The sequence below is a fragment of the Fusarium proliferatum genome, assembly GCF_900067095.1.
Source record: "Fusarium proliferatum ET1 genome assembly, contig: FPRO_scaffold009, whole genome shotgun sequence".
NCBI classification, from domain to species: domain Eukaryota; kingdom Fungi; phylum Ascomycota; class Sordariomycetes; order Hypocreales; family Nectriaceae; genus Fusarium; species Fusarium proliferatum.
The window spans coordinates 1,925,298-1,944,718 of NW_022194798.1; the positions used below are offsets into that span (position 1 = coordinate 1,925,298).

Consider the following 19,421-nt stretch of genomic DNA (forward strand, 5'->3'; position numbering starts at 1 on the left):
GTGGACTTTCGCTGTTCTCGGCAGAGAATTAGGCAAAGAGACACAGTTGTAGGATTGGAATCGTAATACACGGAGTCAAACAGGCCGATTGTCCTTTACGTTAAAGAGTACACTATTCAGATCTGTTTACGACGCGCGGTTTCTACATTGTCTGCCTGCTGTTGGCGACTATCATGATCACTGGCTTCTACGATGAAGCGCGGAACAGTAAATTGAGCATACCAGCTACAAGTAAGGCTTTTTTTGGCGTAGCCAGTTGCAATAGTACATTCCTATTGAACGCGAGTGAGAAGGTGCTGCTAAGATGTTAGCAGGGTATTCCTTTAGGCTAATGTCTTAGAAGGCTGTTTACCAGGATCTGAAGCCTCCAAGGTAAGGCAGACTTACGACGCTCGTCTGATGAGGCTAGGAGACACACAATTATCATACAAATATGTGATATTTACTAATAGACGCCGCTCCTTAATGCTTTCTGGTCTAGATAGGTGAGTTTAAGGTTAAATATTAACCTTGAAATTCGAAAGACGGAAACAAGTTTGTGACTTCTCAGGATGAAAGTTTTCGGCAAGTAGACAAGACAATGTCACAACCTGTACTATTTTGAGTTAAGACTTGTGGCTGAGAGGTTAAATGAGCAGAGAGAACTTAGAGCTTAGTCACAACCTGTTCCCGTATTGTCTTATTGTTTATCATCAAAGCTTCTGGGTACAATCATATATTGGGAAAAGGAAATATCGCGTTCTCATTCATCACCTGTGGTCGCAGCCCAAAGCTTGACCTTCAGGCGGCAGCCAACCCCATAGTTTCCTTTTTGTCAAGGGCAAGGTGTTCTGATATCCAGTAATGAGAGACATGCATTGAAGGACATAATGTCCATAAACATTAGACGAGTTTTGCGTAATATGTTGTTGCAAAACGTCGGATTAAATGGGCTGGAGATGGTTCTGAACTTGGTTCTTGCAGTCAAATTGGGATGGAATCTTCAGGTTATGAACATGACGTAAGTTTGATTGGAATCAGAAGCTTTTACAGCGCAAACTCACTGTCTGGCTCTACAGGCCAATGGCAAGTCAGGTGGTGCTGAAATGTCTGTTTTTGCGTTCAGGTTTGGAGCTTATTTCGTCCCACGGACATACAGTGTAATGAGCAGCTGATGTGAGTTTGAGGTTAAAGATTTGAGTTCATGTGTATTATCACATATACCAATAAGAAATATTGACAGAGTAATAGATAAGTTTTCGACTCCAGGTCATATCAAGTGATAAAGATCTAGCCTTTCGTGAATGACATAAAAGTGAGCCACATCTACCTGGTGCCGTGCCATGATTTCAGTCCTATCAATAATCCTCACAAGCACTCAGCACATACCGTCACGTTCTCGAGCAACCATCACATTCTCACCATGAAGCCTTCCGAAATACCACCCACAAACGAAGGCTTGTCAACATTTGCATGCTTTCCGCGCCTTCCTCCCGAGATCCGTGAAATGGTATGGAAGTGCCTGATCTCAGTGCAACGACACCTGAGGATAGAAGTGCGCTTCGGAGAGCCTACCAAGATAGGGTCTTTCTCAATCTCCGAGGGATTTTACCTCTCTCAAGTCTGCTCTGAGAGCCAAAAAGTCCTTGATCGTGTTATCGCATATCAGACTGCGAAAGATGGCGACGATGCTTCTGTTGATGAAGATTTTGGCACCGTTCTCCTGACAACACTGGATAAGCCATCACTGGAGATCTTATCTTCCCTAACAGCCAATATCGATTGTATTGCGGTACCATGGCCCGCCAGGACAGGAGAAGTAAAAGAGTTCCATGTAGCTCTACACAAGAGGGTAGCTGCCGGTGGTCGACAGATAAAAGCCATCTACACTGGGAGATCATCGGAACTTGGAGGCCAGTTACGACCCCCAAGGAATCACTACATGACACCACTAGCGGATTTCGAAGTCATGACCGAAGACGACGCTGAAATATACCCGCACTCCAGGGACTGCTTCTTTGTTGCACGATCGAGGTCCGAGTACTTCATCTACACAACCCGAGATTATGAGAAGGCTTCAGAAGACCTACGCTCGACCTGGGAGAGACTTCCTTCCAAGGACGGAACTGCAGAACCAATGATAAAGCCAGGCTTTATCTTGATCCGCACAGCCAGAAGGCGTCGACTCAGCTGACATACTATTGGGGTTATTCCTATCAGCCCGTCCAGCGATTAGGCAAGCACCATGTTATTACAGTCTCAGTTCAGCGTTTAAAGGCTGGAACAGATCTACGATCTTAGATCGAGCCGTTTGCGGCCCAGTCTCACTGTTCCCGGCCACATTCCAGGGCCAACAATCGCCCCCAGCACGGAATTCCGGGAACCCGCTAAATCATTTCACGATCACCAGGAAGAAACTTCCAAATCCAGCGCTGACCCGAAAATTAAGGGCCTGCTATTTGTCTCCGCCACCGCCTTGTTTCGAGACCGTTAGTGCTTATATACAATGGATCCAATAAATGAAGCATAACAATCTCTATTCCTTCAAATAAGTCTCAAACAGACCAAAATCCCAAGACAGTAAATACAAATCGCTCAGCCACAGAGGCTCGGCCCGCTAGAAATGAAGAGGACCTAAGCTCAGACATTTGCAATGCTGTCTGGTATGTTGAGAAAACTAAGTCTACAGGGGACCCCTGTAATGCTCAGCCTTGATATCCACCGCTAGACCAGGACCGACATATGACATTCCTCTTAGTACGGTCTAGGCGGGAATCCTACGATCCTTCGAAATCATACGCTTGGTATATAATAAGCGTGCCAAGTCGTGATGGACTCAGGCCAAGATACTCCCTAGCTTCTCACCATGCATATCGCTTCCTACGTCTCCGTCGCATTCACAGTGCTTGGCCTCGCGGCTGCGTCGCCTAAGGGATGCACTACCAAGCGATCCCCCGAGCCAGAGTTAGAGAATGGCCATTACATCGTTGACCGCGCGACAAAGTTCGCTAACAAGAAGGTTTGGACGTTCAATGGCAAGAGTCTTCCTGAGGGCCTTTACTCGAGCGATTATCAAGTGGGAAATACCCATGTTTACACACCATCTGGTGTCAAAGTCCGCAATGGGTACCTTGAGTTGACGGTCCCTGGTGGCCAGAAGTCGAAGCCCTACAAGTCTGCTGAGGTTGCGACTGAGATTGAGAACATCAAGTACGCTTCTGTCCGAACCACAGCTATTCTTAGCGAACCTGCAGGTGTTTGCAACGGTACGTTTAACCAACCATCTCAGTTATCGATGTATTAATATTTCAGGAATGTTCTTCTACCAATCTGACAGCCAAGAGACCGACATCGAGTGGCTCTCAGACCCCAAATCTGAGTCCAACTACGACGGTATTCGTCGACTATGGTTCACCAACCAGGACAATAACGGCGACGGCGAGCCAACTGACAAGAATGTCCTTCCTCCTGCAAACCCTACAACCACTGAGCACGAGTACCGAATTGACTGGACCAAGGGTCTTGTTCAGTTTTATGTTGATGGTGTGAAGCAGTGGTCTACTAAGAAGGATGTTCCCAATGTTCCTGGACCTTGGATCTGGAATAACTGGTCTAGCGGTGATAAGGGCTGGAGCGCTGGGCCTCCTAAGCAGAATGCTGTGTTTAAGATTAAGAAGATTGAGATGTACTACAACACTGCTTAGAAAATGTTTGGATAGGTGTTGGTTTGGTGCAGGGTTTTTGGTCCTGTAGAATATTTGCATTCGGGTTGGTAGCATTGAATTGAAGAACACATAGAGTCATGATATAATGCTGTCCGCAGAAGACAAGTCGTTCTTCATTATTGCCCTTCTCCTTCACAGTGAGCCTCCATTATTAGCAAGCTCGATGCTTCAATGACTTTTGTATCGGACGTTAGATCTGAGAGGCATAACGTCCCAATATTTGATGCATCTTAGTCCTCAGCCGTGTATGAGTCGAACTCGGCCGATCACTGAAGGGTTGATAGTTAAAGCATCCAATGGTGATACATTTACCATATATTCTGGATATCTCGAATATTCACGGCCAACCAAATTCTTAAGATTTGCTATTCTTTCTTGAAGCACAGAACGAAAGGAATTTCTGGTCAGATGAGAAGCGTGCAATGCGTTACCTGTCACGACACCCAGGAGCACACCGCTTCAGTATCAGCCTTTGGGTGAAATGGCATAAACTTCATAAGTCATTCAAGTATCTCTTCATCCCAAAATCACCGTATCAAAGCAGACACTATTCCGCCGCCGGGCTACTCTCCTTGGGCCTCTCAGGCTTCTGCCCATAAACACTGAACCTACACTTCATTAGCACCCCAACCTACTTAACAAACAGCATCAAACTTACACATGACCATAAGCCTGCGTCTTAGGATTCATAAGGACCTTTCTCATCTCCGCCGCGAACAGCTGCATCTCCTCCGGCGACCACTTAAGAATCTCACAGAGCGGCAACTTGACGAAACCATCGAGGGCCTGGCTAAACGAGAGTCCCACAAAAGTTCCGAGCTCTTTCTTCTTCTTGTCCCTTGGCCAGCGTCCAATGGGTACTTTGTGCGTTTGCGGAGTTACGGATACAAAGCCTGCGTCTTTGGCGAGGGTTGCGAGTTTGCCGTTGGAGAAGTCGAATGTGCAGCCGATTGTTTCGCCGACTTGGGTGAAGATCTTTGCCCAGCGTGTGAAGATACTAGTGTTCGTTAGAACGGGGGAAAATCTTATGGGGAAGGATGCGTACTGCTCTTCGTCGACCTTGATCTCTGGGTTTTGAGAAAGCATTTGCAGATCAGGCTCTATGTGCTGGAACCAACCACCTGGCTTAAGAGCCTTGTACATCTGACCATACAATCTATCCCAATCAGCAATAGTGCCCTGAAGATATCGAATGTGGATAAAGTCAAAGGACTCGGGTTCAAAGGTCCATTCAAGTTGAGCGTCATCGATCTGAAACTCAACATTTGGAGGGACGAAGCTTGGCTGGGTTGGGGTGATGTCTGTAGCAATGACGCTGGCTGATGGGTATTCGTCTGCTACGTTTATAGCCCAGATCCCAGTTCCTGTACCGATGTCCAAGATTTTCTAGATTTCGTGAGAATTGGAGTCTACGGTGATGAAGAGACATACCTGCGGGTTGTCGCCGATGGGAGGAAGAAAGAGTTTGTCGTCGAGCATCAATGTCAACCAATGATGGCTAAGCAGTTAGCCAACATGTACACTCTAGGTGCGTGGCGATGAACTTACATGAGATCAAGTGCTTCGAGTTGCTCCTCGTCATTGGGGGCCCTGTTCATCAGCGATGTTCACTCTCATCACGAAATGTCTTACCAATGCTTTCCATATTTAGGATTAGCATAAGTTCTTCCCTGAAAGTACTTATTCTCGAAGATGCTCGACGTGATCGAGGCTGTCGACTCGGTTTCACTACCTTGTCAGCTCAATCCCGATAAACATAACCATCAACATACCTATCAGCGCTGAAGTTACTCTCAGTGTCGTTGCCAACATCCAACGCGGGTTCCTACCAAGATTAGCAGTCGTCGATCTCATTATAGCTAGTGAATAACATACTGCTTCAATTGGAGCCGCCATCTTTTCGTTATGGGTTGTTTCTCAGTACAAAGAGACGAAATAAACTCAGGCGTGCGGGGTCGGTGGTGTCTTTATGTCTTTGTTGGGGGGTTACATGACATGTCGAATTGCTTCTGTGCCGCATGCGCTGAAATGCATGAACGGAGGACGCTATCCAGTGATGGGAAAGTGACAGGTGGGTCTAGTCGCATTGTTGATGGGGGTCGATGGGCTTTTTGTTCTGTTTTGTTTGTTGGAAGGGGTATTATGCCAGCAATCATGAATTGGCGAGTACTACCTACACTTGTAACACTCATGACCTTGTTCTGGAACATCTCGAGACATTCTTCCTTCTCAAAAGACGATAAAGAAGTGATTCATTAAGAAACTGTCATCTCTTGTCTCTTCTCTAGCCTGCGGGGCCAACTACGCTAATGCGACCACGGCTTGAAAGGACCCTTGTTCCAGGCGTCTTCACAACAAGCTTTTTCAACTGTGACATGCTTGGTTATTGGTCGTCTTTAACCTTTTGAGGCTGGGAGGCCGTTGTAACGTGTTCACATGGTAGCCACTCATGTTGTCGTAATGCGATTGGAGGCGTTTGACATCGCGCCACTGGTATGTACACCATGAAACACTGGAGATGGTTGCAGATGTACGACAATGCGACTGTATCCATTTCATAGGTCCTTAATAATTGTCCCCCTCACTTATACTACAGTCTACAGAGACAGTCAGCCCCTAAAAACGCACGAAGTCGCTCCAATAATTCCAATCCAACAGGTCATCGCCAACATTAAAATCCCATGCATCCAGTGCACTACCGGTCATCTCAGCATCACCCTGCCCAACACGTCTCTTACTCCAAAGCAACTCAATGCAAGCCGGCGCAGCCTCACCATCAGTCAACGCCTTCCGTCTCGCCTCCCAGGCTTCCAACGTCAAGTTCCCAAAAGCAGTGTATAGCGAATTATCAACACTATCCACAAGTTCAGGATGATCAGTGTATAAACTGTCAACAAGTTTCCAAGCAAGATTAATTCTTGGCCCGGAAGGTCGTCGGCGGAGTTCGCTAATGACATAGATCCAAGCGTCAATTTGGTAGAGTGATGTTAGATGAGTAAACATCTGAGATGAGAATTTACTCTCAAACCCTACGTTGACGAGTTCCAAAAACGATAGCGCTGCGTTGAAGAGAATATCGCTATCCTCTTTCGTCATGTAAACATCCGCATCGCCAGGTGCTGCTCTAGCCCTCGGGTGATGTAACCTGAAGCGCATTCTCGCGATAGCCAGTTTAGCCATGGCATACGTCAGGTCATGAAAAGGAACCGCTCTATCAAGCTTGGCAAGATATTTCTTCGTGTAGATAGCTTCAAGCTCGTTAATCGCTTCGTCCTCGGCTTTGGTCGATCCCCCAGGTCTTCCGAAGCCGGGCGCTATGCAGTCAAACACTTTTGCTGCTTTGGGAGATGAGCGGAGCCACTGTGTTACTTCAAACTTCATCAGAACGCAGACCATTTCTGTAGGGCCGGCGTGCTGGACTGGAGGTTCTAGCATGTCTGGATGAAGGTCTGAGTCGTTGATGTTGAAGGGGAGACGAACATCGCCGAATTCTGACCTTGCCAGTTTTATTCCTGGTGTAGAACTAGCGCGTACTCGAGAGTCGAGACCTTTTATCTGCCACCAGAGTCTGATGCGCATTTCTTTCTCGAAAAAGGTTAGTTTCGCGTCGGTATCTGATTTGTGTAGACCCATCATCTGTCCAGCTCTTATAGCAACGGCCGTCATGGTACTAGCCAAGTCGGTTTCTGGATTCGAAAAGGTGAAGAGGACCATGGCCTGAAGAGTTTCAAGGTCCTTTGTCGTCATGAAATCAGCTGCTGTAAGTGCCCGTACCGTAGCGGTGCGATAGCGCGTGAGCAATGCCCCTCTGTCCTCCCCCAATGACGATTGACAAGCTTCTGATGATAGTGAGGTGACTGAAAGAAGGTAAATGGAGAACATTAGTGCAGAGAGGGGCTTCGGTATGTTTGCTAGATCCCAGCTTGCTTCTAGAATGCGCTTCTGGAGACTTGGGACGTGAACAATCTTGATAAAGGGATTGACGCATTCGACAAAGGTCTGCCACAAGAAGAAGATTTGTTTTGGTTCTGGGTGACTCTCGTAGGTTTTTGATTCAGGGTCGAAAATCATGGAGTGGAATGATGGGGAGGAATGGAGGTAAGGGTCGTCTTTGTTGCGCAGTGTAAGCGTAGGAGGATACTTGAGCTGTAGCAATGTCAGTCGCAGCGACGTATTATTATCTACATGACTTACCTCATGACTCAATTTTGACCAAAGGCATCTACATACGTTAGAATTAGTGCATCCTATCGAACAGACAAGATGACTTACAACTCCGTCGCAGCATCCGACACCGCCGTATCATCCTCCTTCTTCGTCTCCAAACCCGACTTCACCCAAACATTAGCATGCTGGCTATAATCCACACCACTCTTGCGCATCAATTGCTCATACTGCGCCAGCCTCGCGAGCAAATCCTCATCAGCAGCTCTTTTTCGCGGTTTTGGTGGAAGAGGCGCTTCGTAGGTACATTCTGCTCTACCTTTCTGACAATTTGAGCAGGGATGTTGGCGATCACACTTGACTTTGCGTCGGGCGCACATTGAACATGCGTACTTTCGTAGTTCGTCCATGATATTTATGATGATGGGGAGTTGAAGGGTGTAGAAGGGAGAGCGTCGCTGGTTTCGGTGACTTTTGGGCGCGGAGGACTCGGGGACGTCGGGGCTGAGAGGGGTTTAGCGTCGGTCTTTGAGAAGTCCGAGGGCTAGTTCGTTTGTTCTGTCTGACGATGGAATGCACTGCACAGCGAGTGAGAATGAGAACTGATAGAGTAGCAGCCTTTCCTACTCTTGAAAGCGATTATGTAACTGGCAAATCTCAATGGACCGTGAGCGTAGGGTTGGATGTAAGGCAGGGATCTTTCCCGTCGAATCACATGCAGAGCGATGCACCATGATCAATTGCGTATTCCTCCTCAGCCTCGACGGCGCTAGTTCCTCCAACGAACCAAGATAGACTTTGTCACATCCCGAGGCACGCTCGGATACGAATGACATAGCGGGGAACGAGATACTACTTATTATCCCAAGCCGCACCTCTTCTTGCGACGGTGTGAAATAGACTCTGTTCTCAGGTGTTCCACTCAATTGAACGCCATGCCCGACAAAATCACCCTCGAAGAAGCCCATCGGCGCTTCAAAGAGCCGCTTCCCAAACTAACCGCCATTAAATGCTCCGTCATAGCCTATGCGCTACGAGCATTCATCGTCGTTGCGAATTATGGTCTTTCGCTGAAAGAAAAGATCGTGACGCCTGCTAACGCGCCGACTCTTACCAAGACATACGCGTGTCGACCAAAGCTGTCCCTACGGTACGTCTTCAACTCACACTTCTGACAATATCTAACTTCCATAGAATATTCTTTCCCAAAACCTTTGATGAAACCACCGACGAGAAACTCCCTACGGTATTTACCATCCATGGCGGCGGTTTCGTCATGGGAGATCCTCGTGATGACGACCACTTCAACTATACCTTCGCCAACATGCACTCTGTTCTCGTCGTCGCGCTGGATTACTCCAAATCACCACGTGTTCACTTCCCAACCCCAACATTCGACCTGGAAGCGCTCATCTTGGCTGCTCTCTCCGACTCATCTCTCCCAATTGACCAAGACCGCGTTGCAATCATGGGTTCCTCAGCGGGCGGAAACCTGGCTCTCTCCGTATCTCTCCTCCCAAGTATGTGCGGCAGCGGCGATGGCGTGCGACGTATCAAGACCGCTGTGCCGATGTATCCAGTCGTCAACATGTCAATAAGGCGAGAGTACAAGATACAGACACGGCAGTGGAAACCTTCATTTGGAGGATTTCGAGCAAAGACGACGGATATGCTGTTTCCACTTTCACCTGTTTTCGAAGCTGCGTACACTCTCCCTGGCCAAGATCATCATGATCCGTTGTTGAATCCTTTTTTCGCTGAGAAAGAGCAGCTACCGCCGAATATCTTCTTCCTTGCGTGTGAGCTTGATATGCTGGCGGGAGAAGCCTGGAGAATGATTTGTGGATTGACGGGGAGAGAGATTGGAGATGAGACTGTGGGGAGAGAGACAATTGGGCCTAGAGGGGAGTTGATACTGGATGATGAGAGGTATTCGTTTGAGACCAAGACTAAAGAGAGAAGTTATAGATGGTTGTTGATTCCGGATCAGATTCATGCGTATGATAAGTATGAGAATCTGGGGTTGCTTCATGGGGATAAAGAGCTGTCTAAAGATGCGGAGTTGAAGTTGGCTGAGGCTCAGAAGGTAATAGGGAAGTGGTTGTTTGAGGGGCCGTTTGCTTGAGGGATAGATCCAGATAGACGCAGGAAAGGATACCATAGTTAGTACAAGAACTGGTCAATATCGTGAGCAACATAGGTACAGTAGCTGTCTATAGGGCACCGCTCTAGACATTCTTCTCTGAATCAAGTCTCATCCACTAATATAGTGGCGAAACTGCTTAAGATCCTCCTCCACCACCACAGCCACCGCCTCCTCCTCCGCATCCACCGCCGCCGCCGCATCCTCCCCCTCCCCCTCCACAGCCTCCTCCAGAACAAGCAGCCCCAGCACATCCACCACCATCTCCACCACCCGCACATCCTCCACCCGCTGCATTACCTCCACAACTTCCCGCCGCACAACCAGGCGCAGCTCCATACCCATATGCCACCGGCACAAACACAACCGGTGCCATGAAAGGTCCGTACACTGTAGCCGTCAGTCAGCATTCAATCTTTAGCTCAGGGAGAGCTAGACTCACTCCAGTAGGAATAACCCCAGTGGTCGTAGTACTGGTCCTTGGGAGGAAGCTTTCGACCCTTCTTCTCAGCGCGCTTGCACGCTTTTTGGTAATTCTCTTCCAGCCGCTTGTTCTGAACCTCTCGAAGTCTGTTTTGCACTTTTTCAACGTGGCTTGCTGCGACGAGGCCTTCGTTTGATGTGCGGACGGCGTTGTGAGAGGAGATATGGGCTGAGTTGTCGGGAGGACACAAATCTGCTGCTCCGGACTCGTAAAATTTGTCGGCAACTAGATTTTTCAGTTATACTTCTTGCAAAAGGTGAGGATTACTTACTCTTTTCGCTGTGGGAGAGCTTGAGAACGCGACCAATTGATGTGACGTGTGCGGCTCGCACGCTCTCGCAGTACCAACATGTACACTCAGAGTAGACCTCGTCAAACATCTCCTGGTAAATCTTGCTCGTCCACTCAAACCCATCGTTCAATTTCTCATCCTCGATCTTGTCATCGTGCCTCACGTACTTGAACACTCGCTTGGTGGTATACATAAAGTACGATAAAGGCATGAGTTGGTGAGTATGCCAGCCAAGATCAACATCGAGGGTAGGAACAGCAGTCTTCTTCGGGTTCTTGGCGATGATCCTCATGAAGCGATTATACTTCAAGCAGCATCTATCCATGGTCTCTCGTGCGGTGGGGGAGTGCAGCCAATCAAGCTTGCACATCTTTTCAGCAAAGATACCCTGTCGCATCACGGCGCCGCAGAGATCAAGAGCAAAAGGGCTGAAGTTCTCCCAGTATCGGGACATCATCTTCCTAATACAGACTTTTGAGAAAGCTGGCACGAGGCCCGATCGTCCACTTGCGACGCTGCCGTTGATGATAGCGAGAGCACTTGGCTTGAGAAGCGCCTCAGACTCAATCAGCTTGCGCACAGTCTCCATGGTAGGCGGGTCCTCAGGATCAGGTGAATCGAGAAGATTCTGGATCTGAACGCGCAAGACATGCTGGATCATGCGATTGGGAAACATGCGTTGATCAAAAGCGTTTCCCTTGCGAGTTGTGATGGGAACGGGTGTTCCGCTGTTGGGCCAGAGAATCGTCCCTGGCATAGGATAGCTCTTGAAGACGACGTTATCAGCATCTTTGCAGAACTTGACTACGCTAAGGGTTTCTTTTGTCACGCGGGTGTTGCACTTTGGGCAGCGCGCCTCGAACCTGATGTCTCCGTAGCCTGCGCCCATGAGACCGGGGCGATCTGGGGATTTGGGTGTTTCTTCGAGACCGCAGGTAGTCCATGGGACGTCGAAAGGCTGCGCGCAGTTCTTGTTAGGGCAGGAGATGGTCTTGACGAGAGGATCGTCGACGTTATCCCATTGACGACCTGTTTGGGCGACCCAGCGTGCCTTGTCGTCGTCGGAGACGTTGTAGCTGAAGGAGCCATCGATGGCGGCGTTGACGAGACCCCATGGCATGCCGGACTGCCAGAATTGACGGTGGCCTTGACGGATGCAGTCTTCGAGGAAGTTGTAGGGATTCAACATGTGAGAGTGATATACCATCAAGACGTCTACAGTTTGTCAGTGCTTGCCTTTTTTTGTAGCTGAATTGACTCACCAAGAGGCGGAAGGGCCTTCTTCTCCCACCAACGAGGTGCATCCCCAACTGGAAACTGCGCAAAAGACGGAGAGTTCTTATCAGTCATGATACCCTCCGTCAACCGACTCAATTCCCTTGGGAGTGAATCCCACCACGCCTCATACCGATCAACAGCCCTCGCGACAAACAGCGCCCATCTCTTCTCGCGCACTTTGCTCAGCGACTTCTTCTTATCCTCTAGTTCATGGTTGAATTCGCCTGCAGCAGGATGTTCATCAACGTCGCCGTTCTCATGGACCACCATGTTTCCATCGGCGCGAGTATCCCATAGTCCCCAGAGACCGTCTGTGTAGCCAATGTCTTCTTTGAGCGCTTCAAATGCGAAGAGCAGACGGAGATGGGCGAGACAGGTGCTGGAATCTGGTTCGTGAGGGAGGTAGTCGATTTGGAGATCTGTGAATGGGGCTGTGAGGTCATCTGGGCCGGGAGCGGGTGCATCGTCCACGGCCTGATAAGCCGGAGGGGCAGCCATGGTTAAAAAATGAAAGTGTGTAGATAATATGCGAGTAATGGTATTTTGGTTAAAGTTGACTGTTGTTGATGCTTGTTTATTGTCGTCTGTTGAGATGGAAACTTGGCAGTTTATATCACGGAACTGTGCCGCGGTGCAGGACCCCTCGATCTTGCCATGTTCTCCGCGTTTGCATCATTTGTGGGCAAGCGAGGCAGTGCATGCGCGTGTGTGACTGGTTGGATAAGCAAAGCCAGCGGAATTGATCACAAGGATAAATTGGAATCATGCCGATGATCCGATTGACACTGAAGCCATTTGCTGGTGCACTAACAGGCCTGCGGGGTCGACGCGGGGTCATTGCACTTTATTGGAGTAGTTGCTGTTAGCCTAATAACCAAGGTTACAGCCACCGCCCGGCTACACCTACACAACAGGCAACAGAATTCTGAGAGCTAAGCCTGGTGAGATCTACTTGGGCGGCGATTTTATGCAATCGCAGCAAGGCTGGGCGTAATGATCAACGCCAAGATGGGGCATCTGATTGAATGCGAAAATGGAAGGATTCTTGCCGTCCTTCTAGAAGGCCTTGGGCTATGCCTTGCATGTTCTAGCTTTGGGGCTGTGATGTCGCGGTGCATGCCTATCACGTCTGATTCTAGACCGTCGTGGATTGGGGGCCGTTTTTGAGGGAGAACCAACACAACACGTCAGCGATAAGAAATCAGGTCACCAGGATTTGACAATGACAATTACGTATCCGGCCTGAGGCTTGAAGTGTTGGCTGCAGGTGAGTCTACGTGCGCGATGCATCTCCTCAATTGGGAATGCGAAAATTACATGACGGCCCGCGATACCTGCGCAACGAGAAAATGATCTGATCTGCCGGGGAAATCAAGCCATAGATCCGACAACGAAATTAACGGGTCAAAAGCCCCAATCTTATAATCTGTGGCTGAATTGAGTGGCTTCTTACGAAACATTGCATTGCGTGTTGGCTACCGTCATCTCGGTGTTTTGGCGTAAGACGGGCTGTTCACCTCAAATATGCCGGGTCAAATCACCGATATCACTGTGTATTTAGACACATCTCGCAAATAAAGTTATCAGATCAATTGTTCATCATCCATAACCCACTATTTCCATCCTTCACTAAAATGTCCACACTCAAAGTTCTTGTCGTAGGCGGAGGCATCGCCGGCCCTTCAGTAGCCCACTGGCTCTCCCGCACCGGCGCAGAAATCACCCTCATCGAGCGCTCCCCCAAGCCCAGAACGAGCGGCCAGCAGCTTGATCTTCGTCATCAAGGTGTAGCGGTCATGAAGAAGATGGGTATTGAGCCTGCGATTCGCGCTAAGCATGTTCATGAAGTCGGGACACAAATGATTGACACGAATGGTCGAACAAAGGTGTTTTTTCCGACGATTGAGAGCGGAACTGGGCATCAGAGTGTCACGACCGAGTATGAGATTATGCGTGGTGATCTTGTAAATATTCTGCTGGGGCTTACGCAGGGGAAGCAGAATGTGAAGCATCGTTTTGGAACAAGTGTTGCGAGCTTGACGCAGGATGATGAGAGTGACCCGAATGGAAAGGTTCATGTCGGGTTTGATGATGGTCAGAAAGATGACTTTGATCTCGTCGTCGCTGCTGATGGCACGGGTTCAAGGACGCGACAGCTCATGCTTGGACCTGACGCTCCGGATCCACGACATTTTCTCGGTGGCTACATCGGCTTCTTCAGTGTCTTGTCAAAACCGCACGACACAAACCGCTTCACATTCTGCCATATGCCTGGGTCACGCTGGCTCGGTACGAGAAAGGACAGCCCGGACATGACGCGCGTGTACATGAACATACAGAGTCAGAACGAGGGTCTTGCAGCGGCGCACAAGTCGGGAAAGCTAGACGATCTCAAGGCTGCTTGGGCGGATGTCTTCGCAGATGGAAAGTGGGAGAGCGCTCGGTTCATGGACGCCTTGAAGAATTCACCAGAAGCAGACGATCTCTACTCCACACCCTGCCAAGAAGTTCGACTGCCTCCAGGATCATGGTCCAAAGGCCGTGTCGTAGCCCTTGGCGATGCAGCGCATGCTCAGACTGCAAATGGCTTCGGAACAACATGGGCCATCATCGGATCGTATGTCCTCGCTGGCGAAGTAGCGACTCTGTATAGGCAAGATCCCAGCAGGGGAGTCGTGCAGGGCGTCAAGAGATATGAGGAGGTCTATCGGCCGATAGCGACATCTATGCAGGGCGACCAGAGCGCATTCGCTAGAGCGGTGTTTGCGCCAAAGACGCAGTTTGGGATTCAGGTGCTTCACACGCTGGGAAGAATGGCATCGTGGTTCAAGCTAGATCAAGGAATGGGCCTTGATTCAAAGATCGCAAACTGGCAACTTCCAGAGTATCCAGCACTGAACGCTGAGAAATGAAATTGGGGGTATCAATCAACAAAGCTGTATAATAGTTAGACACGCAATTCATCTCTTCTCCATGATTACAAAACTCACCTCAAGATGAGTCAAAGCACACAGAGGTATATATACAACGAAAAGATCAAGGTATCAATATCACAGATCACAAGGAAAATTTCATCATCGGACACTATTCTGCGACGACAGGGAACCTCTACCGCCAGACTCAGTCATGCTAGGTGTATGATGCTCACGCTCCTGCAGTCGCGAGATGGAGTTGACGTCTTTGGCGCCTGGTAAGCTGATTGCGTCGTAGTCCAGATAGGCGTACGCACGCTGTCCCTCAATGACCTCCTCGACGTCCCGAGGGCTGCGGGAGCGGCGGAGGGCGATGGAGTTGGTGTAGGTGTTTGAGGCGTGGCTGAGGCCGTTGGCGGGATAGGTGGTGTTGCCGGAGGATAAGCCTGGGATGAATTTGCGGAATATGGGGCGTAGAAGAGCGAGACAGCCTGGGGTTGTTAGTGATGGTTAAAGAGAGACCTTGGAAGGGGGGGCTTACTGGTGAAGACGGCGAGGTGGACTTCGACGTTGGCCCAGACCATGGCGAGGGAGAAGTCGTAGGGGAATTCTCGTGAGTTGGAGGTGTATTTTTGGGCCTCGACGATCTGAAAGATGGAAGCAATACCGACCCTGAGAGTGTAAGCGATTGGTAGACTCAAGAAGGAGTGAACTTACAATGAACCAAGACTGAAAATACCAATGACAGCAATCTTTTGCCCCAGTATCAACTTCATCCTCACAACCTCAAACAACGGCAAAGCCAAAATGATAAAATCCATCAAACAATGCGTCAAATCAGTCCCGAGATAATATTGTCCGATATTATTCATGCACTTCCCATCAATCGACTTATCCCAGTACGCCTGCACAGGCATGCAGTGGAAGATGGTCATGAAGGTCCGGATGGTGATCCAGCATCCACAGCATACCATCAAGATAATAATGGGTACGCGTATGGATGAGAACTGGAAGATGCGACGGTAAAAGGTGAGCACGGACATTTTGCTGAGAAAGATTGACCATGAGTACAGAATCTCGCTGGCAAAGAGGATCTCGTGAGATTTCTCGAGGATGTGATCGATCTTGTCTTCGGGGAAGTGGCCGATTTTGCGACCCATGTAGTAACATGTAGTCCCTTGGTACGTTAATTAAATTGATGAGATGGAGTAAAAGAGCATCACTCACACACGATGAGAAGAATTGCATAACCAAGAGCCACAAACTACACGAGCATAAGCATTTATTTGTCACGTCTTAACTTTAGGGTGAGGGCGTACCCAAGCTGCGATTGACAAGGCATCGTCATAACCAACGCCCATCTTAGTCATGCGCCGCGCCTTGATCCTCAGAACCAGCGCGAGCGCACTCGCGGGCACGGGGATGATGATGGCGGCCCAGACATTGGGAACCCGGCCCGTCATGATTGAAGCGACAGCAGCGAAGACACGCTGCTGGGAGTCATCGAATTGCGTAAAGCGAGAATGAAGAGACGAGAGAGAGCTTTTTGGCGGGGGGGAAGACGAGAGAATGGGAGAAAAAAAGAGGGGCGACGTAGGGAGCTCTTTATGCCGAAGATACGAGCGGTAGGATTTGCCTTAGATTAGACTGCGCTGGTGCTGGTGCTGGTGCTGGGCTGGGTGATAGGGTGTTGGTGCTGGTAGGGGCCAAGCAATTAGCATTGCCACAACGTTGACAGGCCAAGCCGACAGACATTCTGTGCAACCCTCCCCCAGCACCAAAGCTGAAAAAGGGCGGCAACCACTGATAAACTACAGCGAGAAAATACGCCCCGTCAGCTTGGCTGTCGATAAAATGGCTGCCTTATTTTCAACCCTTGTCTGCATCACCCAAGCATTGGCTCAATGGGGGGAAAAGTCGCGCAGTCATCACGCCCACACACACCAAAGACTGGGCTTTGTTGGGCGAATCAACACGAGACACTGCGACGCTGATCAAGTGACCACCGAGATAAGGGTTCAATTGGCCCAAGCGGAAAACGCAGTCGTTATCTCTCAGGCCCGCCAGCGTAAAGATTAGGCTTTCTTTTTAGGATTTGGACACCTTCTTGATGGAGTTTAGTCTCATGTCGGTCAGATTTGTTCTACAGGCCTTCTTTTTGTTCCTTTCCATGGTTTTGAAGCACAGAGTATTGGGATTTGGGAGGAATTGGGTTTTCTGGTCCACGTCATAACGGCCGAGGGCGGTAGTAGTGGATATTTTACCCCAGGTTTGAAGTCCCACTTGGGGCCAGCGTTAGCCGTTGAAATGTGCCGCCCATTAAAATGAGGCTTTCTTTGTTGCGTTTGCTTATCGCAATTGAAAAGACGACAGAGTGGTGTGAACAACACACACAGCAGCCTCGTGAGGCAGGCTGCTGATGACTCATCTCGATACAAATTCTTTGCTTTTTCCGATAAAGAGAATAAAGGAATGGCATGCAGTATGGACCGTGCTGTGAGGCTTGGGGGGGAGCAAACTTGTTTATTGAGTGACGCTATGGTAATTACCGCGATAAGCTGTTCAATAAGCAATCCACTGACCGAGACCCTGGTCATCGTCTTGTTCCTCAGTAGGAATTGTTTCTGCACGGTCCATAATTTCCTGGCAGCTGTTCCAAATCCTCCTTCTGTTCCTCAGCCCCGGCAGTTCTCCCCACCGTCGGGCCAACTCCCCCCGCAATTGCGTCCAATTAGTACTCCTCCGGTCCAACAGCCTAACAGGCGTAGTCTTGTAACTCTGCTTCCGCCTCTCTTCAAGCTTAGCCGCCCGACTAGCCAACCTCTTAATCTCTGCTGCATTCTCTTCCGATCCATCATCGTCTTGACGACGAACTGAGATTTTCTGATTGATTTCATCCAGCCTCTGTCCGATTCTTCGCTGTTCAACTGCAGTTGTCGTGACGAAGAATGAGAGCGGGAGGGGCGCCCATGCTTCGTACAGCCAGGGGAGTTCGCGGAGGGTTAGCTGGTAGAAGAGCGATTGCGGGAGGTGGCGGAATGCTCGTGATGATAGGCGCAAGCTGGCGATGTCCCAGGAATCCAGCTGTAGTAGGATCTCGAGCTTGATCTCCTGCGGGAGCTTGGAGAACATGTCTGTAGAGTTTAGGGCGGGCGGTGCCGCATCTGAACAAATATCATCGGGACTGTAGATATTCTGTACGGAATCGATAATGTCCTGCAATCCAGGGATGAAGCACGGATTCGCGGCCAGAAACTCGTCTCCGGCGTGATGCATCCATTGCATCTGCCTTGCTCTCTTCACAGCGGCATGTTCTGGTAGCCGCATCGACGGCGCCGCTCTTTCCTGTGCCCAACTCACTAGAGCCTTTACATTCACAAAGCCATATCGATATATCGACGCCCGCTTGAAAACCTCAAAGCATGTCGGATGGAATGGCATCGCCGGAACCCCATCACTGAGAAAGGTCGTCACTGTGTAGCGGACCTTGTTTCGCTCTGGGAAGAATTGCGGTGCATAGTATCCCCTGCGATTAGACTTCACAGCATCCGCCAAGCCGCTGAGTACATGGCTGTCTTGCCTCTCAAAATCTTCGAGTTCGCTATCCTCTGGCTCCCATGACTCGTCGCGGAGTAGGAGGCATTGATATGTGTTGCATTCTCTCATCGCCTCGACTGAGATGCGGCTTCCATGGTATGCACTGGTCGATCTGCAGTTCGGCCCAGAAACATGCTCAGAGCGGCTAGAGCCGAGATTTCTTGGGGAGAGAAAACTCGTCCCTGGTCCTGGGCCACTTCTTGGGATGGAAGTGCAGTCTGGTTGGACGCAGTTTTGGCTTCCGGGATATGCTCCAATGTCATCTCCTGCATGGCTGCTCCATGCCGCGGAGGGATGTTCTCCATTTGTTCGGTGACGGCTGATGTGAAAGCTGACGCCGCAAATCATGCAGCGTGTATCTACTTCTTGGGTCGTGTATATTTCCAAGGATGGAAATACACGTGGTGCTTCTGCGTGTTCATAGAAGCCCACGCTCCGCATCGCTTCGTTATTATCCTCGTCGCCGTCAACCCAGGTTATAGACATTGCTTCGTCCAGGTCTATCATGGTTACTCGATGGTACCTATCCCTAGATAGGCTCAGTTTAAAACGGATCTGTGGACTTGGGCTCGTTTGATGCTAGCGGAGGTAAAATGGGAATGGTTCAGAGAATTGTGGGTGCGGGGTTGAAACATGTCTTGAGAATTTCTCCACCTGTCAAGTTTACAACTGATAGTGCATACTTCTCCCTCCAGGTAACTTAGACGCATATCTATGTAGACACTATCTGCTATGATTTCCACCAACGAGTTCTTATCGATAAGCGCGGGTCCTGGACGCGCGAGACGAACACGAAGTGACGTAGGCCCACTAAACCACGTTCCTCTCCATCCTGTACAACCAGCCA

General features: G+C 49.5%; 9 protein-coding genes across 9 annotated transcripts; 4 read left to right on the forward strand and 5 right to left on the reverse strand.

Moving 5' to 3' along the window:
• Window positions 1-1,402: 1,402 nt before the first annotated feature.
• On the forward strand, window positions 1,403-2,173 carry FPRO_15050 (uncharacterized protein; the record flags this gene model as incomplete). The annotated part of the gene is made up of 1 exon (XM_031220672.1): window positions 1,403-2,173. One exon carries the CDS (start codon window positions 1,403-1,405, stop codon window positions 2,171-2,173), a length of 771 nt encoding a protein of 256 aa, XP_031086308.1.
• A 672-nt stretch (window positions 2,174-2,845) lies between these two features.
• FPRO_15049 (uncharacterized protein) lies at window positions 2,846-3,683 on the forward strand (the record flags this gene model as incomplete). Its single annotated transcript, XM_031220673.1, has 2 exons — window positions 2,846-3,245; window positions 3,292-3,683. 2 exons carry the CDS (start codon window positions 2,846-2,848, stop codon window positions 3,681-3,683), a joined length of 792 nt encoding a protein of 263 aa, XP_031086309.1.
• A 568-nt stretch (window positions 3,684-4,251) lies between these two features.
• Window positions 4,252-5,600, reverse strand: FPRO_15048 (uncharacterized protein; the record flags this gene model as incomplete). The annotated part of the gene is made up of 8 exons (XM_031220674.1): window positions 4,252-4,312; window positions 4,363-4,701; window positions 4,750-5,090; window positions 5,136-5,202; window positions 5,253-5,294; window positions 5,337-5,432; window positions 5,477-5,529; window positions 5,580-5,600. 8 exons carry the CDS (start codon window positions 5,598-5,600, stop codon window positions 4,252-4,254), a joined length of 1,020 nt encoding a protein of 339 aa, XP_031086310.1.
• Window positions 5,601-6,320: 720 nt separating this feature from the next.
• FPRO_15047 (uncharacterized protein) lies at window positions 6,321-8,278 on the reverse strand (the record flags this gene model as incomplete). The annotated part of the gene is made up of 3 exons (XM_031220675.1): window positions 6,321-7,850; window positions 7,899-7,926; window positions 7,977-8,278. 3 exons carry the CDS (start codon window positions 8,276-8,278, stop codon window positions 6,321-6,323), a joined length of 1,860 nt encoding a protein of 619 aa, XP_031086311.1.
• A 525-nt stretch (window positions 8,279-8,803) lies between these two features.
• Window positions 8,804-9,993, forward strand: FPRO_15046 (uncharacterized protein; the record flags this gene model as incomplete). The annotated part of the gene is made up of 2 exons (XM_031220676.1): window positions 8,804-9,018; window positions 9,063-9,993. 2 exons carry the CDS (start codon window positions 8,804-8,806, stop codon window positions 9,991-9,993), a joined length of 1,146 nt encoding a protein of 381 aa, XP_031086312.1.
• A 157-nt stretch (window positions 9,994-10,150) lies between these two features.
• FPRO_15045 (uncharacterized protein) lies at window positions 10,151-12,563 on the reverse strand (the record flags this gene model as incomplete). The annotated part of the gene is made up of 4 exons (XM_031220677.1): window positions 10,151-10,401; window positions 10,454-10,720; window positions 10,767-12,002; window positions 12,050-12,563. The coding sequence occupies 4 exons, from the start codon at window positions 12,561-12,563 to the stop codon at window positions 10,151-10,153; spliced, it is 2,268 nt and encodes a 755-aa protein (XP_031086313.1).
• Window positions 12,564-13,699: 1,136 nt separating this feature from the next.
• On the forward strand, window positions 13,700-14,977 carry FPRO_15044 (related to 2-polyprenyl-6-methoxyphenol hydroxylase and related FAD-dependent oxidoreductases; the record flags this gene model as incomplete). The annotated part of the gene is made up of 1 exon (XM_031220678.1): window positions 13,700-14,977. One exon carries the CDS (start codon window positions 13,700-13,702, stop codon window positions 14,975-14,977), a length of 1,278 nt encoding a protein of 425 aa, XP_031086314.1.
• Window positions 14,978-15,139: 162 nt separating this feature from the next.
• FPRO_15043 (uncharacterized protein) lies at window positions 15,140-16,440 on the reverse strand (the record flags this gene model as incomplete). The annotated part of the gene is made up of 5 exons (XM_031220679.1): window positions 15,140-15,468; window positions 15,519-15,649; window positions 15,695-16,154; window positions 16,205-16,241; window positions 16,297-16,440. 5 exons carry the CDS (start codon window positions 16,438-16,440, stop codon window positions 15,140-15,142), a joined length of 1,101 nt encoding a protein of 366 aa, XP_031086315.1.
• Window positions 16,441-17,539: 1,099 nt separating this feature from the next.
• Window positions 17,540-19,060, reverse strand: FPRO_15042 (uncharacterized protein; the record flags this gene model as incomplete). The annotated part of the gene is made up of 1 exon (XM_031220683.1): window positions 17,540-19,060. The coding sequence occupies one exon, from the start codon at window positions 19,058-19,060 to the stop codon at window positions 17,540-17,542; it is 1,521 nt and encodes a 506-aa protein (XP_031086316.1).
• Between the last annotated feature and the right edge of the window lie 361 nt (window positions 19,061-19,421).